A 21770-nucleotide genomic window follows, 5' to 3' on the forward strand; every position below is an offset into this window, starting at 1 on the left:
GAGGAACATCACAACCAGCTGACAAGAATGTTATTCATCATATGACGGGCCGTATTCATGACGTGAGATGTTTGACTCTGAAACTGACTTTACTCTTCCTGGAGCTCCGCCACAAGCCGAGCTGCTGACGTCATCTATTCCCTTGCTTTTTATTTGCTATGTCACTGATAGAAATGTTCTCATTAATATGTACAATTCAACAACTCTGCAGGTGATGAGTGTGAAGGTTTAAGAGTGTTGGGCGAAAAGGTGTAAAAATGTCACCTCACCTAACATTAAAAGTTATGTGAGGTCAGAGACATCAGTAATAAGAACAAATAAAGCCATTGTGATGACAGAGGCGCCTCTGATGAAGGGCAAGGCTTCCACACAACGTACACAAAGGAGATTTGTTGAAACAGTACGACGTGTGTGCGTAAAGAAAAGGCCCGGTGTTGTATTTACTGCCTATATTCAACCGGGAATGAATCAGATTGCTTGAACATGCGCTGAAGTGTATTGATTCCGCTGTGCTTTTATTGTGTTTCGCTGCAAACTCCGTCCATAAATCCTTTTACTTACAAGGCAATAAAGCCTTGACTGGCGCAGCTTCTGAGCGGCGCCGGGGCTGAAGTGCCTCGTGCCGCCCAGGTGGAAATATGAGCTCGCTCTGACAGATTACCTTTCGATAAAGTTCTGAGTGGAGCCCGGAGATGATTTGTCAGCTCTTTGGGACGTCCTCACCGCTCGCATTCTGCAAACAGCTGCTTCTGATGCAGCCATTTGTTTCTTTGCCTGCTCTTGACCCCGCGAGGCGGATTCAAGGTAAGATGTACGCGGGGACGTGTTAAGGCCAGGTAACGCTCGGAGCCCGTTTAAAGGCGCTGCTTTGACCTAACTATGATCATGGATAAAAGGAAAAACGAGGTGAACTCGATAGGTCGTGTCTTTTTTTGCTTTTTCTAAGTGTTGCCGTGTGTAAGTCTGTGTGTATGTTAGCTAACGGCGCTAGCATAAACTGCGTCCGCAGCCCGCGTCCTCCTGTCGCCATGGTGACGGTCATTAATTATTTCGTCACGCTATTTCCGATGGGAAGTGGCCTTCAAAATAAAAGCGAAAATAGGCCTAATTAACTCTTTCAAATCAATTTCACGAATATTTACCAAATATATAACATGAAAAACACTCACATACAATCTGCAGGGTGTGTGATTTGGAGTTTAAGGTTAAACAGGTATACAATCAAAACCGCAGCACGAGTGCTCATAATATGGGACGGTGGGCAGCACAATAAATTAACAAATTAATAAAATGTCTGAAAATATTCTGAGGCACAAAAGTGGGCGACACATAGCCTATATTTGTTTCCATGGCAGCTGATTTTCCTTCAAAGCAGATTTAGCAGCTTCAGGGTAATAAACATGGGCTAATATTAAGTATTCACAACGACATGAGTGGGATAGAAAGCCTAAAAGGAATTACTCACATTGCACTTATGGGCACACACACAAACTGCAAATGTACGTTTATAATTACCACCACGGACGAAACTGACTGAAGAATAAACAAACATGACTAAACCCAATCTAACCTAGTTCACATTGTGCCGATGATGTAAGATGGTTCATCTAGAAGGAGCTTGATTTGTATCATGATAGACTTGAAAATGTTGGCGTCAGTGCTGGTTTCAATGCAAATACAGAAGCAGGTAATACCAGCAGCAGACACAGTGCATCTGCTGTAACAGGTTAACAATACAATTCCTCATCAGGGTGTTAAGTTCAAACAAGGCTCAAAGCAAGACTGATGTTAGTCGTCTCCTCACACATGCAAAGAGAGAGGTCACATCTTACGAACACAAGACACAATGTCCCTCCCTTGCTCTTGGGGGCTACTATCAGGGCTGGGGTGAGAGAGGAAGAATGAGAGACAGAGAGAGAGGCAGACGGAAAGAGAGCGCTCACGAATGAACTTGTTTGAGAGTGTGACCTCATTACACATATGAAGATACAAACTCATTTATAGCAGCACAAGACAGATGGACGAGCAGACGGATGGACACACAAACTGTATATGTTTTAAAGTGGGTATGCTGGGTCGGCTGAAGCATATGGCAGTGATGAATTAAGAATATTTTCCGTGTGAAGCAGAAAATGTCACAGTCACAGCATAACCTAATACTAAACATTGCTTAAATGACTTTTGTTTTAAATGCAATCCAAACAAAATCATACTCAAATAATTTTTTAGGTCGTATACAAAGAAAAAGAACAAAGCAGCAGAAGACGCTAAGTGCATTTCATTGCTAAAACAGATGGTTCGCTTTAAGACCCATCACATAATCGACCTCCCCTTTCCTGGAAGCCAGTAGGCTCTGCTAGCTGTCAGGGAAAATAATCATAACATTGTTGTCAGTCCAGCCGATCAGCTTGCCTGATGAAAGTGGAGTCTCTTTTAGGGCAACGGGAGCCCCTGGTGCAGTAATGCCATGTAGGCCACATACCTTTCCTTTGCATGTCCTCCCTTGCTTGACATTTGATGTTTTCTGTAGCTGTGTCCTTCTCCAGCGCCCGGGGTCAGCTGTGGCTCTTGGATACCTGATGTCACTCTTCCGCTTGGGTTGTCAGTCAGCTCTGACAGTGCAATGTTTGTCAAATGCGGCTGAGAAAGAGGGGAAGGATCACCATGATTAAGTCTGAAATGATGTCTTGTCTTTGTACTGCCAAGTCCTGTGGATCATTATACAAGGACAGCATTTGTAGAAGCCGCTGGTAGACACATTCTGTATTTGTAATAAATTACATTTATAGTGACATTTGACTTACTTGCATTCCACTTTTTAGCATTGACTTATATACAGAAATAAGCTCTAATGTCCTGATTAACTAGGTTTAAAGTACTCTTCTTCGTAGCAGGCAGGTCTATATACTCTCTTACCCTGCGAGTCATGAATTATGTAGTCAGTTAGCAGAAGAAAAATGACAGCTCATTAAAGGTCTAATGTGAGGCTCACCACTTGTAAAGCTCGCAGTCAGATCATCCAGAGGTGTGGAGAAGCGATGGATGCCCTCTACACATCTCTTCAAAGAACGATGACACGTCAGGAATTTAAAAGAAAGGCTAAGGTGGTACAAAGAGCTGCGGGTCATTCTCCGGCGTGGGCTTTCTCATCTGCTTATAAATTGTTCAGTACAATTCATGTGCATATAAAAGATTAGCTCCTGTGGACAAACACCCGTATCAGCGATTAACGATATGCAGATATGATTTTGATCATTTTCACGCTTTGATTTCTTTATGCCTGGAAAAGCAGGCGTGCACATTTAAAACACGCCACTGGATGGCGCACAAGTATTTTTATTGGACTCGTAAAACTGCTTGTTTAAGTCTCAAATTAGTAACATATACATGCATGGCGAGTGTACCATGCAGCAGCAAGGTTATCCGCTGCAGCCCCTTTCATTTCGGATTAATCAGGGAGGGACATGAGAAACCCAGAGCATATAAATGACAGACACTAAGAACAAGTGATCCCTGCAGTCCTAAGGGAGCCATCAGTTCACAGCACCGAACTCATTAATATGTAAACAAACCCATTAGTCCACGCATGTGCTCTTAATTGTGGGATACTTGTGAAGAGTCTTGTTGCGGTGACTACACACAAACAATGGGCGTGAGTTGTCCCTGGAAAGGGAGCCAGGAGACTCTCGCTTTTTTTGCGAAGCGATGTGAGCGCTCAGTTCAGTCTGCGAGAGACAGAGAGCACACCAGCGGGATGGATGGCACAGGTAGGTCGTGATTTATGTTTTCTCAACAGAATTTTGCGCAAAGTGCTTGTTTCATTAAGATCAGCAATAGGAAAGGAGTAAATGATGACTGTGTGACTCACGTTGCTCATACAAATTGTTACGAAGTGCACAACGCGCAGCAACAGTAAACATAGTTGGTTTAATAGAAACTGAAAATTGCGCATGGTAGCCATTTTACGCACAGCAATTACGATTAGATTTAACATCTTGCGTATGTAAAATTCGTCTCTCCTTTTACTATCTAACACCGAAAATCTCTTGTTTTCTTAAACCGTCAGGATTTTCAACAACAGTTGCCTGATTACTCCCCCAAAATCAACTAAGACGCACGGGAGGGAGGGGAGTCTCAACCGGAGAGTCTGCGTGCGTCTGTGTGTCAGAGGGTGTTTGAGAGAGTGAGGGAGAATCGCAGATAGAGGAAGAGAGAGGGGAAGAGAGAAGGGAGTAAGTCTGGACCAGGTGATCGAGTACTAACAAACCTCCAAGGGGTTGCCGGGTTGTATCAGTGTGCACGGGTTCAGCGATCCGACCATGGTGCCAGCGCGCTGCCCGGGACCCTGTGCCATGCTGGCACTGACCCTTCTCGTGGGAAGCGGGGTGGTGCTCTGCCACGGCCAGAACGACACGGAGCCCATCGTGCTGGAAGGGAAGTGTCTTGTGGTGTGCGACTCGAACCCTTCTTCGGACGGAGCGGTCACCTCCTCGCTCGGCATATCCGTCCGCTCCGCTGGGGCAAAGGTGGCTTTTTCTGCCGTGCGCGGGACAAACCACGAGCCGTCGGAGATGAGCAACACGTCCATGACCATCTACTTTGACCAGGTCAGTTGTCCGCTGAAATCAGCGCTAACGGAGACGTTGTGAAATGAGCCTGATTGCGTCCACACCTCGCGTTTTTCTCTTGCTTGTTTTTCCCCATTTCCACATCACCTTGCTTTAGACGTGCATAACTTTATTAGGGGCCACGTTTTAACTAACTGATCGTGTTCTATGTGATACGAGCATGCTGAGAGTCTCCAGCCGTAGGGACGCGCTCCTTCCAGTTAATGCTGTGCGTAATTGGCATGATTTCAAGACACGCTGTCTACACAAATGTCCATCAACGCAGGGACGTTTGTCTCGCGTGTCTCGTGGGCCTCCCTTCGAACTTACGCTTGCGAGGTCGTAGCCTTTTGTCTGGTGATCCACGAAGTTTTTCACGTGTGAGATCCCTGGACTGAGGCCTGTTTTACGCAATTGGGACCATCCCAAACTGCGACTGAAGCGCAGCCTGTGCACGCTCCCGCCCGCGGTCCCTGCGCGCAGCAGAGACAAACAGAGCATAACGACGAAAACCAGCTGTCACCTTAAATGAAGCATGCGCATGGTTAATAAACACAGCCATGTCTCACTGTGTGTCCTATTTGGTCCCAGGTTTTAGTGAACATCGGCAACCATTTCGATCTCAAAGCGAGTGTTTTCCAGGCGCCGAGGAGGGGGATATATAGTTTCAGCTTTCACGTGGTGAAGGTGTATAACAGACAGACCATACAGGTGAGCGACACCAGAGAGCTGCCTGCAAAATGTGCACGGGCAGAACTGAGCATGAGACTAAACTCCAAGCCTGTGTCTCACCTTCCCCGCAGGTGAACCTGATGCAGAACGATTATCCGGTTATATCAGCATTCGCCGGTGACCAGGACGTTACGAGAGAGGCTGCCAGCAACGGAGTACTGCTGATGGTCGAACGGGAGGACCGCGTTTATCTGAAGCTAGAACGGGGCACTCTCATGGGCGGATGGAAATACTCCACGTTCTCAGGCTTTTTAGTCTTTCCTCTATAATCTAATCTGCGATGATCGACGTCGCACGGGACTCTTAGATCGAGGAACAAAAACACATGCCATTTATTTTTAACCTAAATAAACTGTCAGCCAAGGAAGCCGACGAATATCTGTATACCTACACTCGTCCACTATCTAGTCCAATATGAACGTTTCCTTGGAGTTTCATATATTCAAATCCAAAAGTCAACGTTAACACAATCGGGATGACTAAACGTATTGATCAGCCAGTGGCGTGTGCTTGTCGGGTCTCTGGATTTTTTTCTCGCTTGGAACACAAACTATGCCAACAGACGAGCGGGTGAACCGGGGCAAAGCGGACAATGGAGAAGATGAGGAGAGGAGGAACTGATGTCCTGGACAGGCCGAGTGTGTTATGCTCTATTTTATGTTTGTATAGCCTTAAACAATCTATGGTTTCCGTCCAAGTGAAATATATGGAATTATGGACATCCAGAGAAGATGCGCTTTCACGCCCAAGGCATTTTTGTTTTGCACGAATGGAAGTTTTTTTTTTTATGTTTTGTGCTGTCAATGGTGTTGCGTTTGGATGCTGAACATATTGAAAATAAGCCAAATGTAGGCCGCCGACGGGTGTATTAAAAAGAGAAAAAAGGCGACATATTTCAGCCACCGGAGACGACTTAGAGCCCTTTTATTAAAAGATAACTATATAATTTATCAAGTACATATTCACATTACTGTGTGTTCTACATTTCGGAATTTGCGTAGCTTTGACTGATTTAATGTTCAGTGACGTTGCTCACCAATTGTACATTGTGGAAATAATAGAAGAATCCCTATATGTCCCGCTTAATAAAAGATATTGTATTGTATACGTTAAGCGCATTTATCACTTTTTATTCACGTGGATTTACATTCAAACGGAATAGAGTGAATATCGAACGTGTATTTATTAGTAGTTTGTAAATATTGTAAGTGAGGTGCCTTCAAAGGCCTCAAGAAGAGACAGAGAGGAGCGTCCGCTTTAGTCGCTGTCCGAGGTGCTGAAATGTTGTTACACTGTAAAAGGAGCATTTATTTTTTCTTTAACAAGAAAAGGAGAGATGGAACCATCCTCACAAATCCACTTTCATATTTGGACTGATAATGTTGCCTACTGAAACATTGCTAAAACGTAAAAGCTAAGCATCCACTTAAAACACAACACAGTTGGAGAGCCTTAGTGCAGCACGGCGGACTCAAACCACACAGAAATCCCTTCGTCTTATTCCAAAACTGTAACGACACAAATATACATTTTCACAAGGAAAGAAATTCACCTTTTGTAGTTCACGAACCACATAGTTAACCCCACCCCGTGATTTGTGTATCACACAATGGGATTTTTGAAAGATACATCTCTCTCCTCACATCCCTTCCTCCTTCTACTCTATCTATCTATCTATCTATCTATCTATCTATCTATCTATCTATCTATCTATCTATCTATCTATCTATCTATCTATCTATCTATCTATCTATCTATCTATCTATCTATCTATCTATCTATCTATCTATCTATCTATCTATCTATCTATCTATCTATCTATCTATCTATCTATCTATCTATCTATCTATCTATCGCTTAATTTACTGTAGTTGGCTTTAATGAGTAAGCCACATTACGTATCTTAAATGTTAGGGACATTTGCTTGCTCTATGGGGGTGAATCCAGTAGAAGGTCTTTGTCTTTTATTGATTCCCTTTAATTAATCTATGCAGGCCACAGATGCTGAACTGTTACTTTAGGACAAGTAAGCTGTGAAGCAGGTGAAGGTGTAAGGGCTCATTCTATGTCACACAAACTTTTCTGTGCTATTTTACAGTTATGAACAGTTATGAAAGTGGGATTTTGCAGATGAAAGTGATTGATCTGACAGACTGGTTTCGTCATGCTGTAGCTTAGTTTGGACATTTCACAGGGGCCTGACCTTTTAGATGCTGCAGAGCTGTGGTATTATCAACAACAGAGAGTCAGAATCAGAATGAGCTTTATTGTCAGGTCCTGTAGAAAGCACTTTACAGTACCTGTCTTGGTCTTGGCAGGTGGTGCATCACATCATGAAACTGTACACTGGACATACATGATAATTGCTGTACAACATTGCGCAAGGTGTTTCCATAGTGCACATGAAAAATTAAAATTAACACAAATGTAAGACTATGTACAGTGAATTGAGTGTGCAGGTGGTCTGAGGTGGTGTGACCTGTAAGGTGGCAGTGACTGTCTGTAGGTTAAGGGGGAGTCATCTGGGGGGTTTGGGGGGCACTGTTCAGTAGACTGGCTGCAGTGGCACATTGCAGAGCACATTGTGTTCAACTTCTCGTGGGGAAATTGGGCCTGGCTGTGTTTGAATCTCATCCAAAACATGCTGAGTAGTTTGCATTTTGATTTATTTATATTTGGTCCAAAAATGCTTGGAATATTATCAGCTATTAGCATAACATGACAAATGAAAGCAGTTCACTTATAACAGATCGTAGGGATATTACCATAAATGGTTCATGTTGTTTGCTACCAAATGTAAGGTTGATGTAAGGTACAGTGTCAAACAGCCTGTTTAGGAACAACTCTTGGTTGAAGTGAACAGGCTCATTGTGTGTTGCCTTTTGGGAAGGCCTTGAAAGCTAATAGCATAACATGCTAATATGCATTGGTGAGATTCAGTCAGTTGTAAAAGAACTCCTTCAAACTTGTTATGGGAGATAAATCTTAGAATTTGTTATTACCCATATTTACAGTGTTTACACTGGAACAAATGACATAATGAAGGTCACAGTATAAAACTGATCCTTAACCAACAAAACATCATTGTACAGGCAGTGCCTCTGAAAATGAGTGGCAGCCCCACTGCATCACTTTGTGACAATGCTTAGCTTGTTGAAACACATTTGTTCAGTGTTAAGCTCAAACATGAACAAATAAAAAAATAACAATTTGCTCGTGGAGGTTAGGACCCAACAGATGCTGGACCTGAAAAAAACATTTGCATGCATAATTGATAAAATTATACATATGAGCGTCTAGAAACTTGCATGCTTGCTTCTTCAGTCTGTTTTTTTAATGATATACCTTCATCTTGTGTATAACACAACACAACAGCTGAGAACAAAGAGAAAGACCTGCTGATAGGCTGCTGATGCCAGCAATAGGACTACACAGAGCAGCAGGAAGTGCCAGCAAATCAGAATGATTTGGAGAGTGCATTATATTGGCCTATAAAGTGCTAATTGTGCCCATACTGGAATGAAAAGTCTGTTTCCAAACGATGTCCTAAGATAATTTAGAGTGCCCATCAAACATGTAGTCAGAGCACAGAGCGAATGAAAAATGAAAACACAATGTTGGTCAATGCATAGTTTGAGTTAATTAACTTAATCGTTTCTTTCAGGCAAACAATACAACCTCACTGACTGGATTTGATCACATGCAGAGATCTAGAAGTCCGAAGGGGGTTATGGTTAAAACAGTGTAGCACAGTCAAGTTATGAATATTATCAAGTAGATATATACTTTACTTTAAAATGTGCCCAGTCATAAAGTTCAATCACTCAAACGCAGAGTCCACTTTTATGGAAGCACAGCTGGCATTTTATTGCGAATTTCAGGCCACACAGTAACAAGATGCCATTAAAACACTCTGCGGCCCCTTTTTTTGCATTTCAGAGCTTTGTTTGTTCTTCTGTGGCCTCTACAAAAACCAATTTATGTCCTCATGATACACGTCCTTTGAGGACCGGTCCTTTCATTTGCGTGACTCCTGGACACATCACATGCAGTAGGATCATAGGCCGGCCGCGTAGGTGCAGCCGTGCTCTGTGCACTGGAATCCCAATTATGCAACCGGCTCATCAGAGGGCTGTCACCTCCGCTTCCAGTGTCTCACGGAGAATGTCAGTTATTCATTAATGAGATTGTTTTAGTGCTCAAACGCCACTGTGTACATTCACACATGAGCAGCTGGGTTTCTGCTCAGTCAGCATCAGCATGAAACAATTCAATATGTGAGGAAGAAACAACCGTAAAGACGTTTCAGCAATACAAATGAGAGTTGTCTGCTGCTGATTTGAAAGATGTCCTCTGAAGATCAGGACAGCTTTGACATTCGTTTCAGCTCCTCTTGCAGTCGCTAAACATCTAAACGTTTAATTACACCGACGTTCCCACGCTGCAGAGGGTGATTTTGTTCGGTTTTAACAGGGACGAGAGTTGGCAGGTAAATTGTCAGCATTCTCTCAGTTCTTTAACACATTAACAAGATGAATCTCAGCCTCCTCCTTCTTCCATCCATCGTTGGATGGTGGTCGTTTACCGGAACGAGACGATTCCAAAAGTGGACCCCTAGTTTCACTTGTAGCTTATAACAAAAGACCTATATGGGTGTTTGATTCATAGGATAGTGTAGAGTTGGGTCTCCACAGATTCTATTAATACCAATCTGACCTCAACTAGAGATGTTTTTCTTCTATCACAGCTAGAAAATATCATCTTTAGACTCACTTCAGAGTCTTAAGATCATTGTCAAGAAGACAAGTTGACAAGCTAAGTTTCCTGACCCGTTGTGAACCTCAGCAGTAAAGGGTTGAGTTCACTTCCTTCTTCTCAGGCTCATGGTAGAAGCTGAATGAGTTACTGGCAATCGTGAAGCTGTATGTCGTCTAAATAGCTCTGTTCGGAATCAGTGTCAGAGGGCATTGGGTCATTTCGAGGACACACACACAGCTAAAAGGTGAGAGGCCCCAGTTTATAGATGAGCTGCATACATTTGTATGCGCGAGGGGGGAACAGTCCCATGGAAAAAAAAGCTTTTGCCACAGACTAATTTTCTCCCCGCTGTACTCTCTGTTATGGTTGAAATTGCCTTAAGTGTGATTGTGAGTGCGAATAAGCCTTTCACAGCATTATTTTTATTCAAGCTGTTCCCAGGCAAACCTACAGGCAGTTCCTTTTGGGTCTGGAACGATGCTTAGGGGCCCACTCCATCTGCAGTCTAATGTGGCTGCGAGTTAAAAGGCAATCCTTACTGATTGTTAGGATTTAGCGGCCAATGCTAATGTGCCCGAGCTTCTCGACTTCATTCCAGGCTCTATAGACATCTGAAGGGTTTCGGTGTCAGACTTAAGGTTTGGGCAGTGACCCTGCAAATTTTCACTCGGGCGACAAGTCATGGGTGTCGACGGAGAATGAGCAGTAGGTTGACGCGAGGTAGCGCTCTGTTAATAATGCATTTGTTTGCCGTACAAATAAATAGATGCCTAACACACACGAACATCAGTCACAGAACCGCCTCTGCGAACAGGCCCATCCCTGAAGAAAGAGAAGGGGGGGTGTGGGGGGTCTGTTTATTCCTTCTGCCACAGCCTGCAATATCCATACTGCTGAAACACGCAATTCCCCAAAGATAATACAACCTCATCCAAGACAACCCCCCCCCCCCCCCCCCCCCCCCCCTCCAAACAAACAGACAGTAGGCAAAGCGGAGCCAGGCTCATACCAACGACTCCTTGGTATGATGCTTCCAATACATCATCTGTCCTCAAGCCTGAGAGGAAGCATCCTGGACCCAGCACTTAACCAGTTCAACTACATTCATTAGAATAGCAAAAAACGGCGCCTCAGCACAACCACAAAACGCACGCTGGCAGTGGTGCACGCGCATACACACACGCACGCACGCACGCACGCACACACATACACACACACACGCACGCACACGCACATGCGCACGCACACACGCACGCACGCACGCACACACGCACGCACACACACACACACACACACACACACACACACTAAATGTTACAAGGATACACACGTATAGGCAGAGATGCACACTGCAGCAGCTCTGGGCTGTTTTACAGGTGTGTGTGTGGGGAGGGATTCCAGTTATGTGGGAATTTTATAGATCATTTAGAAGGATGTAACACCAGGCTTAATAAGGTTACATTACTTGGCCCTGTAATTGGAAATAGACTATCACTAACCACAGCCAAGAAACCAGTTTATTCTACAGTATATTGCTAATGGAAACCTATAAATAAGTCAGTTTGTGAGGGATTTTGTCCACTCAGGCAAATCAAGTTACAGTTTCCCATGTTTGGAGCCAGTGTGCATTTAGCAAAGGATCCAGCATCAGCATGAAGCAGCCAGCGTCATATACTGTACGTCTGCCACGCCTCTGCATTGGCATGTGAAGTTCCCTCCACGACGTGGAACCTGTTGTTCTGCTCCCTTGTTCTACGCTGGCCGGGACGTGAGCTGTTTGCTCATGTCTCTCTCTCTGTTGCCTCGTCCGCATTGGACCGCCCGCACGGTTTCCATCTCCCCACATCTGACCGTTGCAAAAGTCATCGTGTTTAATATTACAAAAGCTACAATGATAGAAAGCGTCGAGAGGAATAAATTATTTACCTTTATTAGTATTTATGCTTAGTATTGATTCAATACTGTGTAGAGAGCCGGGTGCTTTTTCATAATTCATGGTTGAACTGAAAACCTAAAAACAATCTTAGCAATGACAATGTTTGTCCTTCGTTCCTAAAGCTACAGCATGGAGGAATGGTTTAGGAACATATACAGTGTGCCTCCTGTTGACCAGACTCACAGAGTCAACTGGAGCCAGAGCAGATGAGCGTCCTTTTATCCAATCAGAGGGGCTCAACCTGAGTGACTGGTAAGTCTGACATCATTCCTATTTACTGTAATTTCATAACACTAATAAGTAGAGACGGAGGCTCTAGAGGCTCACAGACGATTCATTTAGAGACAACTTGGGTTTAGCTGGAATTATTGTTGGGGAACTAACAACATTTCCAGCTGCTGTAGCAGCTCAGGATTCTAGCACAGGTTAACCTTGTCGCTGATCATTTGCTGCTGGAGCCAGTTGTTCCCATACACTGAGCGTCTTAGCATGTGGAAAACCTCAGGCATCATTATTTCCCCCCTTAATAAGCTGTTGTCCTGAAGCCCCGGTTGATGCTGCCTTGTAATAATGACACCGGTGCAGCAACTCACCTGCTCACACTGTCGCTACCTGGTCCGGGAGAACGCCTTGCAGACACTGACAGTCACGCCTACGTGTGGTATTTTAGACAATAAGTTACGAAACAAAGCAAATAATCTCCAAAACTTTACAGCCACGGTGCCTCAACCTAGAGATTTACCATGGCCCTGGTATTTATTGAAATATACAATTGCTAGTGTCATGCAAAGGCAGATTTAGCTGCCCCATAGTTTCAGCTTCACAATGCATTTCAGGGGACCCAGAGGTATTGTAGATGGCAGGAGAAATAGGAAGTGTATGAGGAGCTAGTGAATGTCCCAATTAAACATCTTTTATAAGGAAATCTATATTTCCAGCCTAACAGACCTCTGCCCATGTGCCTTTTAAAAATCCCAGTATTGCCAAATTGCATGTTGCTGCTGGTGAGATCAATGTCTCGCTGGGAAATGGAATAAAAGCCCGAGCGCGTCAAGACGGTCTTATTATAACCATATGGCCGGGGAGGTTTGGTGGACGGATTGAGCCGAAACCTGTGTTCACTGGAGTTTCTCCACAGCCTCGGGCATCAGAGGGGACCCGGAGGAAGGCTACAGGCGTGTTGGAGAACAAAAAGCACAGGCAATCCTTCGGTAGGTCAGAAACTAGATGTGGGCCTGTGATGAGGTCACCACAGCAAATCATTAGCTTAATTACCCCCATAATAAATATTAGCTCAGCAACATGACAAGAAATGGATGGAAACAGCTGATATGACTCCTTTGAACTTCTTCAGCTAAACAATTAACACTACAGTACATTATTAGGGCATCTTGATCATTTAGTCCGTGCAGATCCGACGTGTAAAAGCAATTGGCAGTTTTAATTACGTGCTAGACTGTTTCTCAGCTGGTTGAGGCCGTCGGGCAAGTGATGGACATAAAGCGCAACGTGTTAAATGAATGTGCTTTAGAATTGATTTCTGGTACATTTGGATCCGTTTTGACAGAGCCAAGCTAGCTGTTCCCCAGCTGTATGCTAAGCTAACTTGTTTGCTAGTTATTGCTTTTAAACGTGAGATTCGGCTCAAAATGCCGTTTGAATGCAGCCAGTTCCAGATCACCTGTCTGTCCCTTGGAGCCAGTCGACCCCCAGCGCGTGACGCCTTCCTGCCGCGGCTGGCGGGACAGCGTGCGTGTTAGCTCCGCGGGCGCCGCGGCCGGCGGCGGGAGCCCCTCGACGGAGGCTGAGGCGTGCGCTGGCTCGCGTCGCATGTGTAAAGAATGCGTTCCAGCCACTTAGGGGAGAGCGCTGCAGGGATCAGCGCTGGCATGCTGACGGGCTTCGCTCAGCTGTTGCCGGAGGCGAGAACGATAATGGTCAGAGCGTCGTTCCACAAGCGGGAGAAATTAACGTACGACAGTAAAGAACGCACGCAGGCTGGGCTCCAGCACCGTCGTTGGTAACGCAGAGATCATACTCAGAGGTCAAAGGTCACCGCCACAGTCTGTCCAGGAAATTAAACACAGCCAGCACGGCTGATCGTGACATCAACTCCACCGAGCTGACTTCACAGCACAACCGCAAGAACGAGTGGACAATTTCACGCTGAATCTCCTTTTTGAACAGTTTAATAATAAGTTAACTGAATAGACAAACTTAATTCAGAATTATTTAGAAGCATTTAGAATGACATGACAGCAAAGCAGCAAGACACTTGAAAAGCCCACTTTGTTCTGAGGCTCGTGTCTGGTTTGTGTTGAGATCTGCCCATTCAGGCTCCCTCCCCGTCTACGCTGCCCCAGTTCTCGAACAGTCCCCATCTGGTTTGACAATCTGTTTTGATGAGAATCAGTTGGTTTTTTTCTTTTTTTTTCTCTCCTCTGTCATCTCCACTCTGTGCTCTTGCGGCTCCATCACTTGAAGTTTCCCTGCGATCATTGCTCAGACGCTTCAGACGAAACTTGGGCATGATCACAGTCTCTCCAGCGTCGCCACCAGTGCCTGGCCGGCCCCAGGGGAGCTGGGTCCCCTACAAGAGGATCCCTTCAATTCCACCTAAAGCAAAACTCTGAGATTCCTGGGATGGAGGGTACAATATATGGTCTACATGCTTCTGCTAAAAAGATGGATTTAATTGAATTCCTTTTTTCTAATGTCATCTTAATCATCTTCCTACAGCATGAGTCATGGCCTTTGTACAGGATGCCACTGCTTATACAGCTCTCCAAATATGTCTGCATACAGCATGTCACCAAATTAATGCCGGAGCCACTCGAGGTTAAAAAAACGCAAGTTAATGCACCAAAAGCTGTGTTAAATTTCAGCCGGCAAGAAAGTTTCCGCGCTGCGTACCTCTGGATGTCAGCGTTGAAAGAGTAAACACATTTAAGAGAGTCAGCAAGAAAACAAGAGAGGGGAGTCGACTCCCCCTCATCGCCCCTCCATCTATCTCTACGGAATAACTGTGACTACCATCACAAACTCTGTCTCTGTCAACAACTGCCAATGCATCTTCAGACGGTAAATCGTGATCAACCTGGAGAGACTCTACCCAGGCAGAAAGGCGCGGAAGCAGAAGAAACGCCGCCTCTCTCTCTCTCCCCCCTCTCTCTCTTTTTTCCTTGCAGAGGCATTGTGAATATTCTTTTGTCCTGCCTTCCTCCTTCTGCCTTTCATATCGCAAAGTTATGGCGTGTTTTTAAATGCAAAGGTGGTGTGCTTTTTCAACTCCCCAAGTGCATTCCCATCCCAAAACCCTTTCTGCATCTGTGTCTTCCTTCCCCCTGCCTCTCTCTCTTTCCTCTCCTCTTTCACCCTACACTTCTTGATTTTCCATCTCCCACAGGTTCACCAGATGATACCACTGCCTCAACGCTCCTTTCTTCCCTCCTACCCATCTCTGCACATAGAACATTTTTTTTCTCTCTTTTGGTTCTGACTTTACTTCAAAAAGGATTTAAAGCAAGTGGTTCTACCTTTCCTGTCTTTTATCTGATGGCGCATGAGGACGATGCAGCGAGCGGCTCTGACTGATTGAGCGGCAAAACAAAACTCACAATGTACAGCTGTCAAACTTCCCTTGAACCCACAGATTTGCAGGACACGCGTACGTGTCGATCAGAAACCTTTCCAGGAGTGTATTTCTAGGACTCGTTGGCATGGCTGCTGTGTTCCCAAAGGAAGCGAAAGGCAGCCCTCCTTTAGTCACTTGGAGGCTCCTCTAAGCCTCATGTGACGAGGAACAGGGGGGTGAGGAGCGATAAGACACCACACGTGAACCTTAAACAGAAAGGAATAAAGAGGGAGCCTGATCCTTGTACAAGAGTGTGGGCTGTATTTAATCCCCGTCACAGACTATACAAGAATCCTTTCATATCCGCATGTTCTTCTAAACAGCAAGGTTTTGAAGGGGGTGCTTTCGCAGTCTGTCCCAGGTGTTCGTGCATTTGTATGATTTAATAATTCAAAAAAACAAAAGCACAGGAGAAGAAAGGGAGTCTTCGTGGCCACTCCTCGCACCCTCAGGCTGCTCGTCTTTCGTTACGGATTGTACTTCACTCCTCGAGGCTTCTTTACTTCTTTACTTCTCCCTCTGTTCGACTAACAACAGTCCCCTGGTGAATCAAATCAAGAGATTATGAGAACATTCAAACAGATCAAATTGGCTTCCAGGAGAGCTTAAGTCAATCTGCAGTTAAGAACGCAACGGAAGAGGCCGTGGGTTATTTGGAGAGGGAGGCGCCGGGTGACGCGAGCGGACACCGCGCGTCATCAATTACCCAGTGATGGAGGGCGAGCGGACTCCTCGGCTGCCGTTCGGCAGGAGGGAGGGGGATGTAATGGATAAACAGTGATTACGCCGAATCCTCCAGATTGAGAATGTTCATATTTACAGTGCGACACTGGAACAGCAGCAGCTGTATTACTGCCTGTCATTTATGCAATATGCATTTCGTTGCCGCGTGGCTCCAATTACCTAATTCTCACACAGACACACAATAGAGCCGTTCACCCGACTGAGGCTGATGGATTGTGGAGCCCCTTTTCCCTCTCGTTTTACTGAACAAGATGTTGACTTTGTATTTTGTCTCAATGGAAAACTAATTGACCTGCGTTGCCACATTGCTGGAGCGAGTCATGGCTTAATATTGCCTCTGTGGTGGAAGCCCCGCTCCGAGCCTGCCTCGCGTCTGCTTGAAATTCTGAAAGGGACACCTTTCATCTGCCAGAAGGCAAACCTACACCATCCCACCTCTGTCTCCCTCTGTTTTTGTCTTTGTCTGCCTCTCTGTCGAACCCACCACCCCTGCTTAGTTAAGCCGGCTAAGTGATAGGCCGTGGCATGGGCTTCCTCGTTCAAACGACAGGCGCATCATTAGGGAGCTGAAGAGCGCAGTTCCTGCCCCCAGGGGAGGGATGACAGTCCGTCACCGCCCTGGGGCTTACCTCACTTTGGACTGTGAATCAAAGATGGTACTGTGAAATTTGAATAGAATAGCATGAAATACCCTCAGCCTTTTTTTCCCCCTTGTCCGGTAATAATTCGGCTGTTGCAGCGAAGGTAAAGGAAAAAAAGAAAAGGCTCAGATAATGATTAATCGCTGAATCAAGGTTAAAGCTCTTTAAAGTGGAAATGCATTTCAAAGGTTAGCAGGAGTAAATAAAATGAAATACGAGGAGAGGATAAGGTTGCATTGCGGATTGAAACGTTCATTTCACCGTTGGCCAAACGTGATTAAAGAGAAGTAGAGATAATTCACCAAACCTTTGACTTCCTGTAACAAACTGTCTCATTCAGCACGTGACACAGGAAGACGTCGCCTCTGTAGCTGAGCAAAAAACTGTTTGATTTTGCCTTTTGAGGGCGGCTTTGAGTTTCGGGTTCAGCGCGTGTCTTTATCTCCGCGGTAACCTTGTTCTGTCAGCGCCATGTTTTTTTTTCGCTGCAGCTCCTGTAAGGTACAATACGGATCTGTTGCCATTCGCACCAAACAAAGACACTCGGTCGTTTGACTGAGCTGCAGCGGCGCAGAGAGCGCAAGGCTGCATCACAGGCCTTGAACCGCGATTGTGCGCTGCTGCTGGAGAGACTCATACTGTTCATATGCACAGGCATATGGGGCTATAGGTGCACGTTTCGCTAACACTTAGCAATAAAGAGCATGAACTTATCACGATGTAGCCTATTATTATTTCACTGTTGCACACTTTGTAGTGGAAACTAAAGGTGAAACTATAGCTGACGTCATTGTTTCTACTCACCAACCTCTATGCAAACATAGCAGGTGGGCATGAAGGTGCCATCCACTCTGGCTCCAGAGCAGAACCGTGCTACGTGGGCGCTGTTCTACCTGCGACATACGCGCAGGAGTCGTCGCCAGTGCTAATTGCGGCGGCCGGCGGAGTGGAACACAGCTTCCCGAACACATCACGCCTTGTTTGTCACTGAGTAAATCCAAACGGCGCCGTGCCCCGTGGCTCTGCAGGAGCCGCTGGCAGCCCCGGGATCTGACAGGGGAGTTTAACCTGCACTAATAGCAAAATCTCAATTCCCTGACACTCAATTCATCTCAATTTATTGTATGTTGTTTCCATGGAGAAGCTATTAGCGCATTAGCGGCGCGCTCATTCTCCCTGCCACCGAACACAATGGGAAATAGATTCCTCCCGACTATTCTGCTCCCTGCGTATCTGTCGGAAACTGCTGGGTGGCAGTCGCATTAAATGCCCTCGTTTAATAGGTAGCGATTCTTTCTGTGGCATTTTGCCTCCTCCTGTTGTCTTGTCTCTTATTAACATGCACTTAAATTCCCTTTGTTCTCTCAAGTGCTCATTAAAGAATTCAGTGCCTTCTGATGTCTATAGTTTTACATAATTAGAACCCAAGAGGGTTCCACATGTGCACTAAAGTTCTCCATTTGTTTTACTCTGCATTAGAGGAGCAATTTGTTTAATTTCTCTGGAGTTTAACCTTGCTGACTGTGATGGAAAAGCACCTGCAAATCTTGCATCCAGTCAGATCACTGGTGAGAACGCGTTGCTTGCAAGCGTTGTCTTTCTTGTCTCTGGGCGAACAGCTACTACGCAGATCAACCGCAACAACACTGTAGTTTGACTGTTGCACTAGACGAGAGTCGGTGGAGGAGAATCTTTGATCCACAGGTGTCAAAACACACAGTGCATCCCAGCTGTGTGTGGCCACAAGCCAGTCAGTGCTAATGCTGATCAGATCCACTGTGTCGTCTCCCTCCTTTTCCAACAACCAGGGTTTTCATCCATCACCAGTACCATCCTACCAGTTAATGGGTTACCTGCTAATTCACCCCTGTCTCCCCCACAGGGACGCTGGTGGCCATTCATAGCCTGCTGATCATCACCTGCTTCACGGTCTCCAAGGTCTCTGTCCTTTCCTTCACCCACTCCCTTCCCTTCGTTATTAAAGCTTGTTAGAAACATACCTATGCTGTCAGCATCTTTTCTGGGTCCGGCCTCTTATCTCACCAGAAGACAAAGAGACACTGTGTAAAACAGAGAAAAAGACGACCAGTAGCAGAAATCTCGCGCATATTATATTGTATCTCCAACGTGATGTGGGTCATAAGCACTTTGTTAGTTCTATATGGATGAAGTACATACAGATTCAAAGAAGGCGAAATGAGTAGAATTCTGCTGGATCTGAGATGAGAGCAATGAATCACCTCCAGATTAAATCTGGACCCTAATAAGGGAGATTTTATTAGTAAAGTATGTAAGAAATCGCTCACATTTTTCAGGGGATGATTTGATATTATGGCTGGCAGGGGAGGCGGTGACAGATTGAGTTACGCTGAATAAGACTCCGGAGCGATGGCGCATCTCTGAGATGAAATCTGGGAAATAGGACGATCTTGCTCCTTTACCAGTCGTCTGTTGACAGTTTTGAATGAAGCGTCTCAAAATTCTCTAAAGCGACTCGTGGTTTATTTGTGCTGCCTGATCGCGGCGCCTTCCTGGAGATACTTCATGACCCAAGTGCGTTCGTCAAACTCGGCGTGGGGTTTGTTTGTAAAGTGCCTCCCTCCAGGACGCCGCCGCCGCCGAGCCGCAGTTGTACCACGTCCGGCCGCCAGACCTTTTGTGCTACAAGGGGATCTGGCAGCTTGTCCCCCAGGAGCCATTCATTTCCTAAGCCAATATCGCAGACTCTCTCCTTGATGAACCATATGCCGCAAGAAGAAGTTTGTGATTTGTTTAACATCCACCTCTCCCTCTCCTCTAGGAACGACAGAAAAAAAACATTTGGCTACCTTTGCCACCGCTAACGCCAATAACGCCGACAAGGACAGAGACTTTATTCCGAGCCGTGCCCACACGCATTTGTTTTCCACCACAGACCAAAACCCATTAAAACACTCCGAGCCCATTTCTTGTCTTACAGCTGTACGGATGCGGGTGATGCATGTGCGTCTGTGTGCATATTCATGCGCTTATGTACGCTCGGTTTAACCGTGCTTAGAGTATGTCAGAGGGTCTGGAGTGTAGAGAGGCAGGGAGGGTATGTGATGTTCTAAAATGAGTGGCCCGGTGAGGAAAACAATAAAGCACGAATGACAGGAACAGATGGTCGTCTTTATTGTCCCCAGAAATGCAAACACTGAATATCTTTACTTGGTGGGTGGCATTATTATATATTTATTTCCTCCCTCCTGTCCCTCTTACTGCTAATAGCGCCGGTGGCTGGCACCCGCCCATGTTTAAGACTAAAAGAGGCAGTAAAGGGCTGGAGACAGATGTTTCTTGTTGGTTGTACAGTATGTAATGGTCAGTGACACAGGATGAAAAATGGTGGCACCCTGTTAGTCAGGAGATCCACATGACATCACTCCTGCATGATGTGTTGTGTCTAATTCTAAAAAAAAATAAAAATAAATAAAAACAAAAAACCTTGACACCTTCCAAATTATTTTCCCACAGAAAACAAGTTTTCATGATCAAAACGTTGTGAATGAACAAAATCATTCCGTCCCAGCATGAGTCAGTGAGAAATCTTCCAAGCAGCGCTGGACTTCAGAAACAAATGATTTCCTCTATATTAAGTCCTATTTGCCACCTGTTCTGCGTTTGAAGCTTCTACGATGTAATCAAAGATGCAATGGTATGTACACAAGTACAATGCTCCAAAGAGACAGACATGTACAAACAGTGGCCAGAAATAAAAGGCAGATTAGACCTGTTTTGGTTTGCTGAGGGATCGTATTGTAAGAGTATGGATGATTTACCAGGAGGGAATGATGCCGATTTACACTCATTTGTTAGCCAAATCATGCTCTGGTGGCAAATTAATTATGCCTCAATTATATTCAAAAGGCAATATTAGTTCAAATGAATACATTTGTGTACTAGTCCTGGGAGATGCAGGGAAGGTGGTGGGTGTACAGCACAAAGAGCAGGACGTCTCAGACTGAGCCTGGCAAAATCAATACGCTCATATACTGTGGGCTTATTAAAATATACAGAGATGGGATTTATTACATGTGATGTAACTGACAGTTGTTTGACTGCTTATCAGCAGTTACACAAGTGCTGTAGCTTTAGTTAACCAAAGTAGAGGCCATCACACTGCACACACCGGGTAAACACTGTATGGACGTCTCAGATGTTAATGTCTTATTTTGCTGAGGTACAGTATGAAGAACGGATGATTTTCCACAGAGGAGTTGAAGAAAAGCAAAAGCACTTCACTGACTCCCCAGTTTTTTTTTTTTGCTCATTACCTCATTTGTCTCCTTTACCCCTCCCTACCACGCTCGCTCCCTCCTCTCCGACGTTATATGAAAACCTGGCTGTCTCTCGCTTCTCTTTCATCTTCCATCTTCCCTTGCTACTGCTACTGCTCTCCCAGTCTTATCTCTCATGCCGTCTCATTGCCCTTCCATATTTCCTGTCTTTCTGTTTTCTCCCTCCCTCTCTCTCTCTCTCTCTCTGCTCCGCAACCATATTACAGCAGTGGACAACCCAGTTTCTGCTGGGTTCATCGCTCCTCTTTCTGATAATTCCCCTGTATTAACTGGCTGGAGTTATTACCCATTATATGAGGTGTCTATGTTGAGGGCGCTTTATGAGATCCTGGTCCCCGTGGATAAGATGATGGAGTTGGTGAGTGCTGTCATCCCCCAGCCGTATAATGGCATCAGTTG

At 45.3% G+C, this 21770-nt stretch overlaps 2 protein-coding genes and 2 long non-coding RNA genes across 13 annotated transcripts in view; 2 read left to right on the forward strand and 2 right to left on the reverse strand.

Moving 5' to 3' along the window:
• The window catches only part of fbxo15 (F-box protein 15), a 28559-nt gene extending 25328 nt beyond the window's left edge, over positions 1–3231 (reverse strand). For 7 of the 9 annotated variants that reach the window (XR_008694499.1, XR_008694500.1, XR_003785615.3 and 4 more), the window contains exon 1: positions 662–797. Coding sequence is in view for 5 of the 9 variants with exons in the window: in XM_055508191.1 (XP_055364166.1) it covers positions 662–762 (101 nt within the window). In the remaining 4 variants the exon portion in view is untranslated. Of the gene's footprint in view, positions 1–661; positions 798–2482 lie in introns of those variants that run through there. The other 2 variants (XM_029147239.3, XM_041070354.2) reach the window with 2 other exon arrangements.
• LOC114853643 (uncharacterized) lies at positions 666–20721 on the forward strand. The gene is made up of 3 exons (XR_003785617.3): positions 666–804; positions 12156–12285; positions 18935–20721. It is a non-coding gene; the product is annotated as an uncharacterized LOC114853643 (long non-coding RNA).
• On the forward strand, positions 3621–6444 carry cbln2b (cerebellin 2b precursor). The gene is made up of 4 exons (XM_029147241.3): positions 3621–3767; positions 4067–4607; positions 5199–5318; positions 5411–6444. Exons 2-4 carry the CDS (start codon positions 4320–4322, stop codon positions 5606–5608), a joined length of 606 nt encoding a protein of 201 aa, XP_029003074.1. The 5' UTR covers positions 3621–3767; positions 4067–4319; the 3' UTR covers positions 5609–6444.
• LOC114853642 (uncharacterized) overlaps positions 14207–21770 on the reverse strand; it is a 29837-nt gene continuing 22273 nt past the window's right edge. For both annotated transcript variants that reach the window (XR_008694502.1, XR_003785616.3), the window contains one exon: positions 14207–16208. This is a non-coding gene — a long non-coding RNA (uncharacterized LOC114853642). The remainder of the gene's footprint in view (positions 16209–21770) is intronic.

The sequence above is a fragment of the Betta splendens genome, chromosome 4 (assembly GCF_900634795.4).
Source record: "Betta splendens chromosome 4, fBetSpl5.4, whole genome shotgun sequence".
Taxonomy (NCBI): domain Eukaryota; kingdom Metazoa; phylum Chordata; class Actinopteri; order Anabantiformes; family Osphronemidae; genus Betta; species Betta splendens.

Excerpts from the sequence above, each read along its gene's own strand:
- cbln2b (XM_029147241.3), top strand. The coding sequence starts at position 4,320 with ATGGTGCCAGCGCGCTGCCCGGGACCCTGTGCCATGCTGGCACTGACC. Across the intron at positions 4,608-5,198 it reads TGACCATCTACTTTGACCAG|GTTTTAGTGAACATCGGCAA; the intron begins GTCAGTTGTCCG and ends ATTTGGTCCCAG. Across the intron at positions 5,319-5,410 it reads ATAACAGACAGACCATACAG|GTGAACCTGATGCAGAACGA; the intron begins GTGAGCGACACC and ends CCTTCCCCGCAG.